We start from the raw sequence: 11,949 nt of genomic DNA, 5'->3' as shown, positions 1-11,949 counted from the left end.
CAAAAAAAAAAAAAAAAGGAGATGGGAGAGGAAAAGTTTAGGTCTACCGTCATACAGCTTAAAACTAAACTAGTTCAAATGGTTATCATTTACCAGGTGGAAAATGCTTTTTAAAAATAAACAAAATCTTATCTTTCATGGATCCTGGAAGCTTCTTTATCGCTGAGCAAAAATTCGCAATGCAACAATGCATTTACGAGATAAATAAAGCATTCAAAGACTATCAGTAAAGCATCTACAAAGTGTGACTGTGTCACTAAAGTCTTCAAGCTGTGAGTGGGGATTTTGTTTTTTTTTGTTTACACATCAGTCAGCAGCTTGCTTTTATTAACACAGTTTTGGTTGGCTACAGTGCAGTTGCCAGTTCTGAGATTAGCCTCTCTAAAATTGTCTATGCTATTATTCATATCCTCTTCGATTTCCATGTACTCAGATTTGCTGATTGTAGAGGAGCTGCGGCGACTGAGATCACTGTCAGATGCTAAATTAGGGGAGCTAACGTGAAGTAACTGAGCCTGTTCTTCCCCTTCTGTTTCTCGGTGGTAGAAGTAGTTGAAGTTGGACACGATGACAGGTACAGGCAGGGCAATTGTCAGCACACCAGCGATGGCACACAAGGAGCCTACGATTTTGCCTCCAATTGTCACAGGGTACATGTCACCATAGCCCACAGTGGTCATGGATACCACCGCCCACCAGAAAGCATCGGGGATACTTGTGAAATGAGACTCAGGTTCTTCAGCCTCAGCAAAATATACCGCACTAGAGAACAAGATCACCCCAATGAAGAGGAAGAAGATTAGTAAACCTAGCTCTCTCATACTTGCTTTGAGGGTCTGTCCCAAAATCTGGAGGCCCTTAGAGTGCCTGGAGAGTTTGAAGATTCGAAAGACTCTTACCAGTCTGATGACTCTCAGGATGGCCAAGGAGGTGGCCTGCTCTCCTTTCTGAGTCCCCTCCCGCTCGGCCATCTCGGTGCCCAGGGTGATGAAGTAAGGGATGATGGCCACAATGTCAATGAAGTTCATTATATTCTTGAAGAATTCAGTCTTGCTGGGGCAAGCAAAGAAGCGCACCACCAGCTCAAAGGAGAACCAGATGATGCACAGGGTCTCCACAACAAAGAAGGGATCTGTGAAGATGTTGGATTTGTAGACCTGGGTGGTGTTGTCAGTGCGATGCACTGTATACTCCTTGTCCTCCTTCAGCTCAGGTAATGTCTCTAGGCAGAAGATCACGATGGAGATGAGGATCACCATGACAGAGACTATTGCAATGACCCTTGCAGGCCCAGAGCTCTCTGGGTATTCAAAGAGGAGCCATACTTGGCGCTGGTACTCCCCCTCTGGCAAGGGTCTCTCCTCATCTTTGATGAATCCTTCATCTTCCCGGAACTTCTCCATGGCCTCCTCACCCAGCTCATAAAATTTGATCTCCTCAGAGAACATGTCCAAGGGCACATTGACTGGCCGGCGAAGACGCCCCCCAGACTGATAGTAGTAGAGGATGGCATCAAAGCTGGGCCGGTTCCGGTCAAAAAAGTACTCATTGCGCAAGGGGTCAAAGTACCGCATGCGCTTCTTGGGGTTGCCCAGCAGAGTGTTGGGGAACTGGGCTAAGGTCTTCAGCTGCGTCTCAAAGCGTAGTCCAGCAATGTTTATCACTACGCGCTCACAGCACTCATGGTCATCGTGGGCAGCGGGCTGGTAGCTATCCTGGGGGTGGCCAGGTAGCGCAGAAGTCTCATCCATGTTCTCTCCAGCCATTACGGTCATGGTGGCACACAGGAAGGGGGATCCAGGGGCAGGGGAGGAGAAATGAGGGAGAGGGACTTGAGAGGGGGAAGGAGGGTGGAGGAGAGCAGAGAGCCCCAGGGCAGTTCAGTGAAGGAGGAAGGGGGAAGGCTCAGAGTCTGCAGGGAGGGATGATGAGTTGGGATGGAGAGCTTGAGGAAGGGATGGATGAGGAGCCTAAAGGATGGAAATATCCAAAAGGGGAAGGGAGAGGTGGGATAAAGGGAGAGGCATCAGGGATGACAGGAGGGTAAAGAAAGAGGGAAGAAATACCTTTAGGGGGGGAAGAGGGCAGGTAAGGTGAGGGGTCCTGTCCCCCAAGCCAGGAGGCTGAAGGTCTATGGAGTGCACCCCCAGGCTGGGGTCCCCTCCCCAGCCGTCTCCTTTTGCCTTTAACTTGATCCGTCCACTTTTCTTCCCGACTTGACCATCGCTGCGGCTGCTGTCACGAAGTTACCACACACACACACACACACACACATACACACAAATAAATAAATAAATAAATAAATCACGGGGCGGCTGGGAGGCGAGTCCTTGCAATGCCAACTCAGCAAATTTCCATCGCCTGGCCCCCCCACACTGCCCCGGTCCTCTCCTCTTGTGCGCTGGGGAGGGAGGGATGGAGATACTCTGCTTTTGAAGGCATAAAGCTCGCTTGCGGGAGGCTGCCGGGGAGGAGAGAAACATAATAAACCAGCCCCCAAACCCCACCACACACACACGCTCAGGCGCAATGGATTGGCGTTCACACCAGCAAGAACATCCCGCTCTGCCCACTACGGCAGCACATGCAGAGCCCTACACGTTCCCACACATCTCCGCACACGCACCGGGGCCTCCAAGACAGGAAGGGGTCGATGTGGACCCTGCGGTGCCTCAAGCGCATAGGGAGAGCTTCCCAGGCAACTTCTGCAGGGTCAGCTCCTGCCATAAGTCTCCTGACAACCACAATCCGCACTTCACAGACGGTGGAGACTTAGCTGAGCACTGACAAGTTCATCACACCGATTGGGGGTTTAGGGGAGGGAGAGCAAAGCATCTCCTCTCTTGCTTTGCGGCAGCGAAACACAACTGAGAGAGAGACAAGGGGAGGGAGATCGACATCCCAGACCCAAACTGTCCAAAATAGAGTCCAACAGCGCGGGGGGAGAAGGGGCATTTCCTTACCTGCTCCAAGTGAGATGCGCTGGTTAGGAGTGGGAGCCAGTGCCGGAATGCGTCAAGTCGCCTTGCAGCAGCATCCAAAAAAACCAAACCAAAACAAAAACCGCAGCGGCAAACTCAACCCTCCTCCTCCTCCTCCTCTTCCTCCTCCTTCTCTTGCGCCCCTCTTAATAATACAGCGATCGCTTTACAGGGCTGCCTGCGAGACACTGAAATATTCATACACTGTCTTAGGCTGCACCAAGGGCGAGTGGGTTTAATTAGTTTCTGCCAAGAACCGCAGTGGAGCGGGGTGTGGGGGGGGTTGCGGGGCTGGTAAAGAGTGCAAAGTACCTTTTTCCAAAGGCTTGAGTTAGGAAATAAAATCAAGGAGTCCTAGATGGCCGCGGGCTCTCCTGCTCTCTTCCCTTAAGAGAGCTGGAAAGGGAGCCGGGCGCTGGGCAGCGGCGGCGGGGGGGATGGAAGAGAGCCGCAGTCCTGCAGCCGCATCCCCGGTGTCGGTCTTGGCTCGTCCCGGCGGCAGCAGCAGCAGGAGCAGCAGCAGGAGCAGGAGGAGCAGGAGGAGGCAGGAGCTGGACGCGTGTGGCAGGAGCGAGAGGGCTGCTGAATGCATAAGAGCTGGGAGCAAACTCGAGCCATTTCTTGACGCTGCAGTATCAGCAGAAACCTGAGAGCTGTTTGGTGCAGCCCGGGGAGCGGGAGGGCGGAGGGGGGGGGGGGACGGGGAGAGGGAGGAGGGGATGCACGTTGCCCCCCCCCCCCCCCCCCCTCCTCCTCCTTCTCCTCCTCCTCCTCCTCCTCCTCGGGCCGGCCGCCCCCGCTGCCGCCGCCAGCGCGTCCCCCCGCCGCCGCGTCCCCGACGCAATGCAGCCGGCGGGGCCCGACCGGCCGCCCGCTGCGGGACACCGCACCGCCCCGAGCCCGCAGCGGGGGCTTGCGGGGAGCGAGCGGGTCCCGGGGAAAAGGGAGAGGGGGTGGACGGGTTGCGGGGCTTGCGGGGAACGAGCGGGTCCCCGGGAAAAGAGGTAGCCGGGTTGCGGGGCGGGAGCGGGTCCCCGGGGAAAGGGGTAGCCGGGTTGCGGGGCTTGCGGAGATCGAGCGGGTCCCCGGGGCAAAGGGACGCCCGGGCGACCCGGGCAGGTGAGCGGAGCAGCCGCCCCCTCCGCGCAGAGGGGCTAGAGGGGAGCGGGCTCGTGGCTTCCCCCCTCCCGCCCCCTCCTCGACGCCCCCTCTCCTCCGCTTGCCCGGCTGGTAGCCGGCCGGGCGCTGCCCGCAGACCCACCGCGGCACCTGCAGAGGAGGCGGCCGGAGCGGTGCAGGGCTTTACACATCCCGCACCCAGCCCGACGCCGCAGAGCCTGCGGTGCCTGGAACCCCCGTGGTGTCGGGGACGGCCCGGGTAGGTCCCGGGGTACCGGTGCTGCTGCCGGCCCCCGGTCCCGGCCCCCGGCCCGCCCTGCGCTCGGTAGCGGACGGGGCTGCGCAGCCGGAGCCTCCCGGGCACAGTGATGGGGGCCGGATCCCTAGAGGTGTGGTTGAAATTGGGAGGGAAGAGTTAATCGGCAGGCAGCGTATTACAAGGGAAATTGCCCTTTCATGCTGCTTTATCCCACTGAATTCATTTAATTGATGAATCACAGAACTTCGAGATGGAGAAGACCCATTATATCATCAGCTTCCCTCCCCTGCCAGTGCAGGATTGTTCCCTACAGTATATGATCGTGTACATTATATAAAAGCCTGCTGCTCACTTTGTCAAAGCGGGAGAGGCGATCAAATACAACCTGGGCCTGTGTAATTTGAAGCACTCCAGAGCTAAGTAACACCAAGTCCATGTTTAACAGACCTGGTCTCATTAGCTTTCCACTGCATAATACATTATCTTCACTTAAGATCACCACCTTGGCGGTCCAAAAATACTTAACCAGCTGACCTCATGGACGATTTCTGTCTCTTCTTCCCTTCCCCTTATTTTTCCCCATGTTTTGTTGTTTTGGCGGGGGGTTTTTTTGATGGCGATGTGGTTTGGGTTTTTTTTTTGCGAGAGTACAAAGCATTTTAAAATCCTCTAGCCTTAGCTGTGCTGTGATCACAGCTACTTTGCATGCTGCATTCACCAGCCCTGGTGGAAACAAAAGTGCAAAGAAAAAGAACCAGATTTCCTGTCTAGCCGGGTATAGGCTTTTTTTTGCTTTTTTTTTTTTTTTTTTTTTTGGGTGAGCATCCCATATGCTGAAAGTTTTGTGAGAAACTTCTGCTGAAGTTCTGAGCGAGAGAAAAGTCTCTTTCTGCCACTCCTGGGCAAAACAATCAAAACACTAAATAAAAAGAGTCTTCTCCCAGTGAAAAATCACAGTCGCTAATTTTCTGTCTGACAGTTTAGCAGCTCAGCATCAGCACCCAGCCTTGGACCCAGCAGCCCTAGACCCTGCACAAACTACCCCCCCCCCCAAAAAAAAAACCAAAAGGCAGTCCCGTTGCCGAACCGGACCAAGCTGTTTTTCAACCCTTCAAGATCCTCGGCTACAGTCTTTGACTCAACATCCTCTTATGGCAGTGAATTCCACGCCTGGATGACACGCTGCACAGAGCTGACTGCAAAGTATTCCGAGAGCTCTGCATTGGAACTGCTTTGCAGAAATAGCTCTGGGAGCTAGCACTCGCCCGCCTCTGGTGCAGCGTTATATCCCCCTGCACTGGTTCAAAGGCAAATACGGACGCTCGGGAGTGTGGTGAAAACGCAGATCTGACAATCAGAGGCCCGAGCTTCAAGGTGCCGTTCTGCCCTTGGTCTCCTGCGTGATTGCAGGCAAGTCTGTACCTTCTGCTTTTATTATCTGAGAGGCAGGACTAAAAGTGCTTCCTTTGCCTGTCGCAACTGCTTAGGCTGTTTGTTCCTGAGGGCTGCCTCCGCACAGCAGAACCCAAATCCTCACTGGAAGGTGTGGGTACACCAGTAGTTGGGGGGGGGGGGGGGGGGGGGGGAAAGCACTCTTTGTTTTTACATTACAGGGTAGCAAAAGGACAAACTGGGATATTGCTGCCCCCCTCCACGTTTTGAATAGCTTTGAACTCTGTGATTTCTCATTCCAATCTAAGTAACATTACTAACAAGCAATTGTGCTGGAAGGTACATATCTTTCTAAGAAAAGTGGACTATTAGCCACAGGGTCACTGGAAATCTTGTTAAGGTACATAGACTAATGAGCAGTAAAACTAGGGCTTGCAAAGAGGTCATATAGAATCATAGAATCATAGAATCATTCAGGTTGGAAAAGACCCTTGGGATCATCGAGTCCAACCATCTACCCTACTCTACAAAGTTCTCCCCTACACCATATCCCCCAACACCACATCTAAACTTCTCTTAAACCCATCCAAGGATGGTGACTCAACCCCCTCCCTGGGCAGCCCGTTCCAGTGTCTGACCACTCTTACTGTGAAGAATTTCTTCCTAATGTCCAGTCTAAACCTACCCTGTTGCAGCTTGAAGCCATTCCCTCTTGTTCTATCGCTATTTGCCTGTGAGAAGAGACACATATATGTTACACATTGCAGTGCTAAGTAGCTTGAAGTAAATGTTGAGGCATGGAAGGAGACTCCAAGTTGCTGCCAAATTTAAAGTCAGGCTGCTACTGTTTCATACTTTCTATATTACAGAAAATGGCCACCAGCAGTTGAACTGGTAGTTGTGTCCCATCCCCCCCCCCCCCCCCCTTCCCTTCCCCCACTTCAAGAGTCAAACTGAGAAGTTCTGTTCAGGAACAGAGGTTTTCATAGGGACACTGCAAGTTGCAAACAATTGAAAGCCCAACTTGCTGTGGTGGTAGGTCTGGTGATACAAGGCAAATGGTGTTATCCCTCTCCGATAGCTGTTCGCTATGAGAAACACTTCCACTTTTTCTACCCCATGGGAAGTGCATCCAGCCTGGCGTGGTAGTGTGGATGAGCACAAGCAGATGGGGGAAGCAGCAGGCATTCGGAGCTGTGCAGGTTGAGGAGCTTCATTGCCATCTTTGATGGCTGCTGATGTAACGTTTCATAGGTGACCGGAACCGATAGACTCCTTGTGTCAAAGGCAGGTCAGCATAGCAAAACCAGAACCGTTTCTGCAAGTTCAAAGTCTTGTCTTGTAGAGAAAGCTGCAGGTTCCCATGTTTCAGTCCGGCAAACAAAAGATTTCCCCTGGCGACGAAGAACAGAATAATTATTTTTTTGAAAGGCAGGGTTTTTTAGAGACAGAGAATCAAATTGTTGATTAAAACTCAGTCTATTGTAAGGATTAAAAAAAAAATTGTATTGAATGATTGTGAATCTTAAGCTGGATTAAAAAATAACCATTGGTTTTACCCAATGAAATAGACTTCAAACACTGTCACCAGGAAATCTGAAAACTACTGATTGGAATCAATGGACGCAGAAGCAGACGTGACATCATTCATGTAGGTGTCATCAGTGACACTCTCAGCATGCTAAATTTCCTCCACATGAAGAGACAGTTCTTGTGATAGAAGCCATTGCAAAATCCAAAGTGGCAGGTGATGTCCTGGTTGTTTGAACCTTATGGATCTTCTTAGGCATTGTAGCCCCGATTCATCCAAGCCTGGAAAACAACCTAGTAACATTATAGTTCCATTTAGAGCTTCATAAATCCACAAATGAGTTGTGCAGGTGTCACCATAGACATAATTTAATGGCCTTGGAGAAATAGGATGCTATGCATGAAGGGAGATGTTTTTGGCATAAATTTGCCTTGCAGAGCCTCTGTCAGTTGTAATGGTCTATGACGTGGGAAGAGTCAACAGGTAGAACCAAAAGTGAGCGTGTGGTGTTGACAGTTGGATTTTATTCCTTGGGGGCAGCAAAGGATCTTTTAAAAGGTTTGTATCTTTTAATACTGATTTATGAGCCTTGTTACTATCCTGCAGTATTATTAAGCATTGTTATAACTGGGATAATCAAATCTCATGCTTCAGAGCATACTGATAGCTGATGGGAGATGGCAATGACTTTTGTTCCCTCTGTCATGTCATTCATTGTTTTTCCTTCTCCTTTGTAAAGCCTTAAATATGCACCCTCTATGACCAAAGGAGGCAATGAGGAGATCCAGTCCTGTTGCTACACAGAGGGAAGACGAGAACTTGGAAGTGCATCCCTGTGAAGAAGGAAGCAGAAGCTGCCCTCACTCACATGACACTTTTGCTCTAGGACCAGCCTGGAGAGAAAAGATGCCGTCGCCTTGCTGCTTTTTATCCCGCATCAGTGGATTGGGCATGGGCAAAGCATGGCAGTGGAAGGATGGCTGGGCAGGGGAGAACAGAAAATATGCTGTATTAGGAAAGGATTGAATATTTTCATGGTTTTAGTATCTCTTCCTGATTCTATGACCTTCTTTCCTGGTCCTTGGTTTTCTTTCCCAGAGTTTTGTCCAACTGGCTGCTTGCTTTTGAGAGAACCCCGTGCTCAAACGGGCTGGTCTGGCCTGTGAAAGGAAGAGAGCATATTTTATTGAGACCTATGCACCAAGTGTTTGAAAATAATTTCTTTTTCCCATCTTGCTCACCCGGAACAGCACTTGGAGAATTCCTGAATGGCTTAGCAACAGCTTCTTCTTCCTGCTTTTACCTGACCATCCTCGGGTATTTAATATACGTGACTTATTTCTTACCAGTACCCACTTTTGACTTCCCATGATTGCATTACTTAGTATGAGACCTTACACAAGCAATGGAGCGAGACCTTTGTTCATGAACGCTGCTGGGTATAGAAACCAGAGAGTGAACTTTCCCCGTGTCACTAGGGGCGAGCTGCAGTCAGAGAAAAGGAACACCTGAGGAGGACAGAACACCACCAGAGCAAGTACATTCCTGTAAAACCAAAAAGCAGTTCTGGCAGTGGGTCCTTGTAATACACAACCAAGAAGTCAACTTCAGAAACACTGAGGTTTCTCCCGTGTGAGATCACTTGCAGGATGATTCCAGCTTTACAGGAAAGATGCTTCACTAAAGCTGACACACAGCTGAAGAAAGCCTCCTTCATATGGCATTTCTACTTGAATTGCCCAGAAAAGAATAAGAAAGTGGTGGTCCTTACAGCACAGCAAGCCTTGTTATGAAACCCCAAGCTTGAGGCTGAAGACAGAGTGGTGATGGACACAAGCATCATCGTTGAGTTGAGTTTTCTCAACTAAAAGGGAAAAGAAAGTGTGGCTTAGTAAATCAAGGCTTTTCAGGGTATTCACAGTGCTCGAACGATCTCCTGGTCTTATCATGGCCCTAATTACAGCTATCCCACCAAATCAGAGCCAAATTTAGTCCTAGCTGGGCTGCAAGGTCACCTGCAATAGAACTGCAGGAACACTCATTAACAGCAACATTAGACTGCAGTAACGAGACTTACAATTTACAGCAATGATTTACAGTTGAGGCTATTTTGAGGCCAGTGGACAGATACAAGCTCTTGGTAAGTTGCCGTGAAATATGGCACATTATCACTTGGTCTTATGATAAAGGACACTCAAAAAGTCCATCCATCACTAGGCAAGCCATGTGGTAAGCACAGCATACCACCAGAATATCTTCAGTCTGAAAGAGCAGAAGGAGAAGTCCCCATGGACCCCATTTAGCCTTCAAAAAAAATGTCACCTTATTAAGGAGATTGATGCCTATCTCAAAAGCTGACTACACACCTGATATTCACGGTACCAAAACATGAAGCTCTGCTGGCACTCTCAACGTTACTGAGGAAAAACTCTATAAAGGAGAGATTTTAAGATACCTACAGAGAAAGGAGCAAAGAACAAATCAGTGGCAGTGAAGAAAGAAAAACAACAGGCATCTGCATAAAATGAGAATCTACACTGATGCCAAACCAGTGTATGCAGGATTGGAGAGAAGTCACCAGTCTTTAGTACTAATAGAAGTCAAGCTCAATTTGATGTGTCAAATTCAAAAGTATTTAGTGTTTCTTAGGAGTTAGGACAGGATCTTGAACTGGATTTGTGATCACCTTTGTCACACCTGACAGACTGTGAATGCTAGGATCATGATCATGATTAGAGTGTTCCCAGCAGAAACTGAAATGCACAGTAGAGGGACTCCCAGGCACGAAGGTGGTGGCTGATGACACTTTCAACTGTAACTGAAAGACTTGAAGAAGAGGGAGTCCCCAGCCATGGTTCCAGACTGCGGCTGGCCCCAAGGAGATGCTGAGAACAGCATATTAGCCTGAATGCGGATAAGCTGAAGCTTGCAGAGAACCGTGACCTGAACATGTGTGAACTTTTGAGTGCTTCCAATTATACCTCAAAAACCTTAGAGCCACCAAGGAAATGTCCAGGAAATGTCCACCAAAAGTGGTGAAGGATTTCTAGGGGTTCAGGGAGAAGATAAACTACTAGGAATTCTTCTTGTTTATCCTCCCACCTCTCAGAACACAAGGATCATCTAAGCAGTTAACACGCGGAGACACCATTTGGCAGCGGTCGGAGCCCCATGTGATGGGGTAAAGGCAATCCAATGCAGGGAACCAGTCCCAAATTGCTATAAACCCCTGGAACAGACAGAGCCACAGAAAGCTTGGAGCCACACTGCTGCAAAGTCAGCACCTTGAGCACTTACTGGTGGTGCCCTGACGCAACCGGGATGGACTCAGATAAACAAGATAAACAAGGAGCCACTGCCCCTGCATAGGGGGGGGGACGGGACATTCCCGTTGTGTCACTTTGGGGCATGGCATAAAGACGCAGTGTGAGCTCCAGCAAAAAAGAAAGAATGCTGAGGAAGTGCTGAGTGTTCTGAAAGCTGTCTGGGTGGGATGATAAAGGCATTAAAACAGTTTGTACACAGAGTGTGTGGCTGTACTGGAAGGAAGAAAGATCACAGGCATCCCCCGTCTTGTTACTAGGCAAAGGATTGAGTGTTGTTTGTGTGTGTGTGTGTGCACATGTGCAAGATGGGATTTTATTTAAAGCAGGACAAGCAGTAATCCCTGCAGATAAAAGAGCTGACATCAAGAAATGAATAACTTCATACCTAGGGATAGAGGGTGCTTTATTTGAGCCAGACTATTTCCACTGGCCAGGCACCAGTGTGCATTGCAGAGCATGTATGACCCAGAGTGATGTGTGTGCAGGGTACACTGATCAGTTATGATCTTTCTGCCACTCCAAGACGCCATTGCAGATGGTCGGTTTTAAGGACAGGAGATGGCCAGTCTGCTTTCTGAGAGGTGATTCTGGAAAGAAGCTCTGGAAAGAAGATCAGGAGCCAAGCAGCGCCTTTCCACAGTAGGGTATGCCTCACCCGCTGTGCTCTGACACGACTCGTAGCACGCCGCAGCGGAATTTATGCGATTCAGCACTTAACAGGGCAGATTTGAACACCAGATGTCTTGCCGTGGGTATCAAAAATGAAAAAGAGCGAGAGAAAACAAAGTTGGCAGCATAAACAGCGGGAGGGACTGATAGCAAAAACAAGAGAGGCAGGAAGAGATCCTTACCTGCCAGAGCTGGGCCACAGCACTGCTTTCTCCCTAAGACTAGATGGGAAGTGAGGAATCATAGAATCACCGAATGGTTAGAGTTGGAAGGGACCTTAAAGATCATGGAGTTCCAACCCCCCTGCCATGGGCAGGGACACCTCCACTAGAGCAGGTTGCTCAAAGCCCCATCCAGCCTGGCCTTGAACACTTCCAGGGATGGGGCATCCACAGCTTCCCTGGGCAACCTGTTCCAATGTCTCACCACCCTCACAGGAAAGAATTTCTTTCTGGTATCTAACCTAAATCTCCCCTCTTCCAATTTAAAACCGTCTGCACATTGGTGCCTGGCCAATGGAAATAGTCTGGCTCAAATAAATGCAGCTGAAGAAGGTGTGGAGGGGGGGTGGGTTGCAGTCCAGCAGCCAGGCAATAGAAGCAGTTACTCTAAACAAGCCACTCACAGGAAAAAAAAAAAAAAAATTAAAAAACAAAGGAAGAAAAGAGACAG

The 11,949-nt window shown here is 49.8% G+C and overlaps 1 protein-coding gene across 1 annotated transcript; it reads right to left on the bottom strand.

The window, feature by feature from the left end:
- Positions 1 to 299: 299 nt before the first annotated feature.
- On the bottom strand, positions 300 to 2,739 carry LOC141463160 (potassium voltage-gated channel subfamily A member 1). The gene is made up of 3 exons (XM_074145449.1): positions 2,697 to 2,739; positions 2,076 to 2,236; positions 300 to 1,815 (listed from the first exon to the last, which is right to left on the bottom strand). Exon 3 carries the CDS (start codon positions 1,773 to 1,775, stop codon positions 300 to 302), a length of 1,476 nt encoding a protein of 491 aa, XP_074001550.1. The 5' UTR covers positions 1,776 to 1,815; positions 2,076 to 2,236; positions 2,697 to 2,739.
- Positions 2,740 to 11,949: the final 9,210 nt, after the last annotated feature.

Source organism: Numenius arquata, chromosome 1, assembly GCF_964106895.1.
Source record: "Numenius arquata chromosome 1, bNumArq3.hap1.1, whole genome shotgun sequence".
Lineage (NCBI taxonomy): Eukaryota > Metazoa > Chordata > Aves > Charadriiformes > Scolopacidae > Numenius > Numenius arquata.
Note: the sequence above shows the minus strand (reverse complement) of the source record. Positions and strands in the feature narration are given on the sequence as shown.

What these genes read in the sequence shown, in the direction of transcription:
- LOC141463160 (XM_074145449.1), bottom strand. Translation starts at nt 1,775, where the DNA reads ATGACCGTAATGGCTGGAGAGAACATGGATGAGACTTCTGCGCTACCT.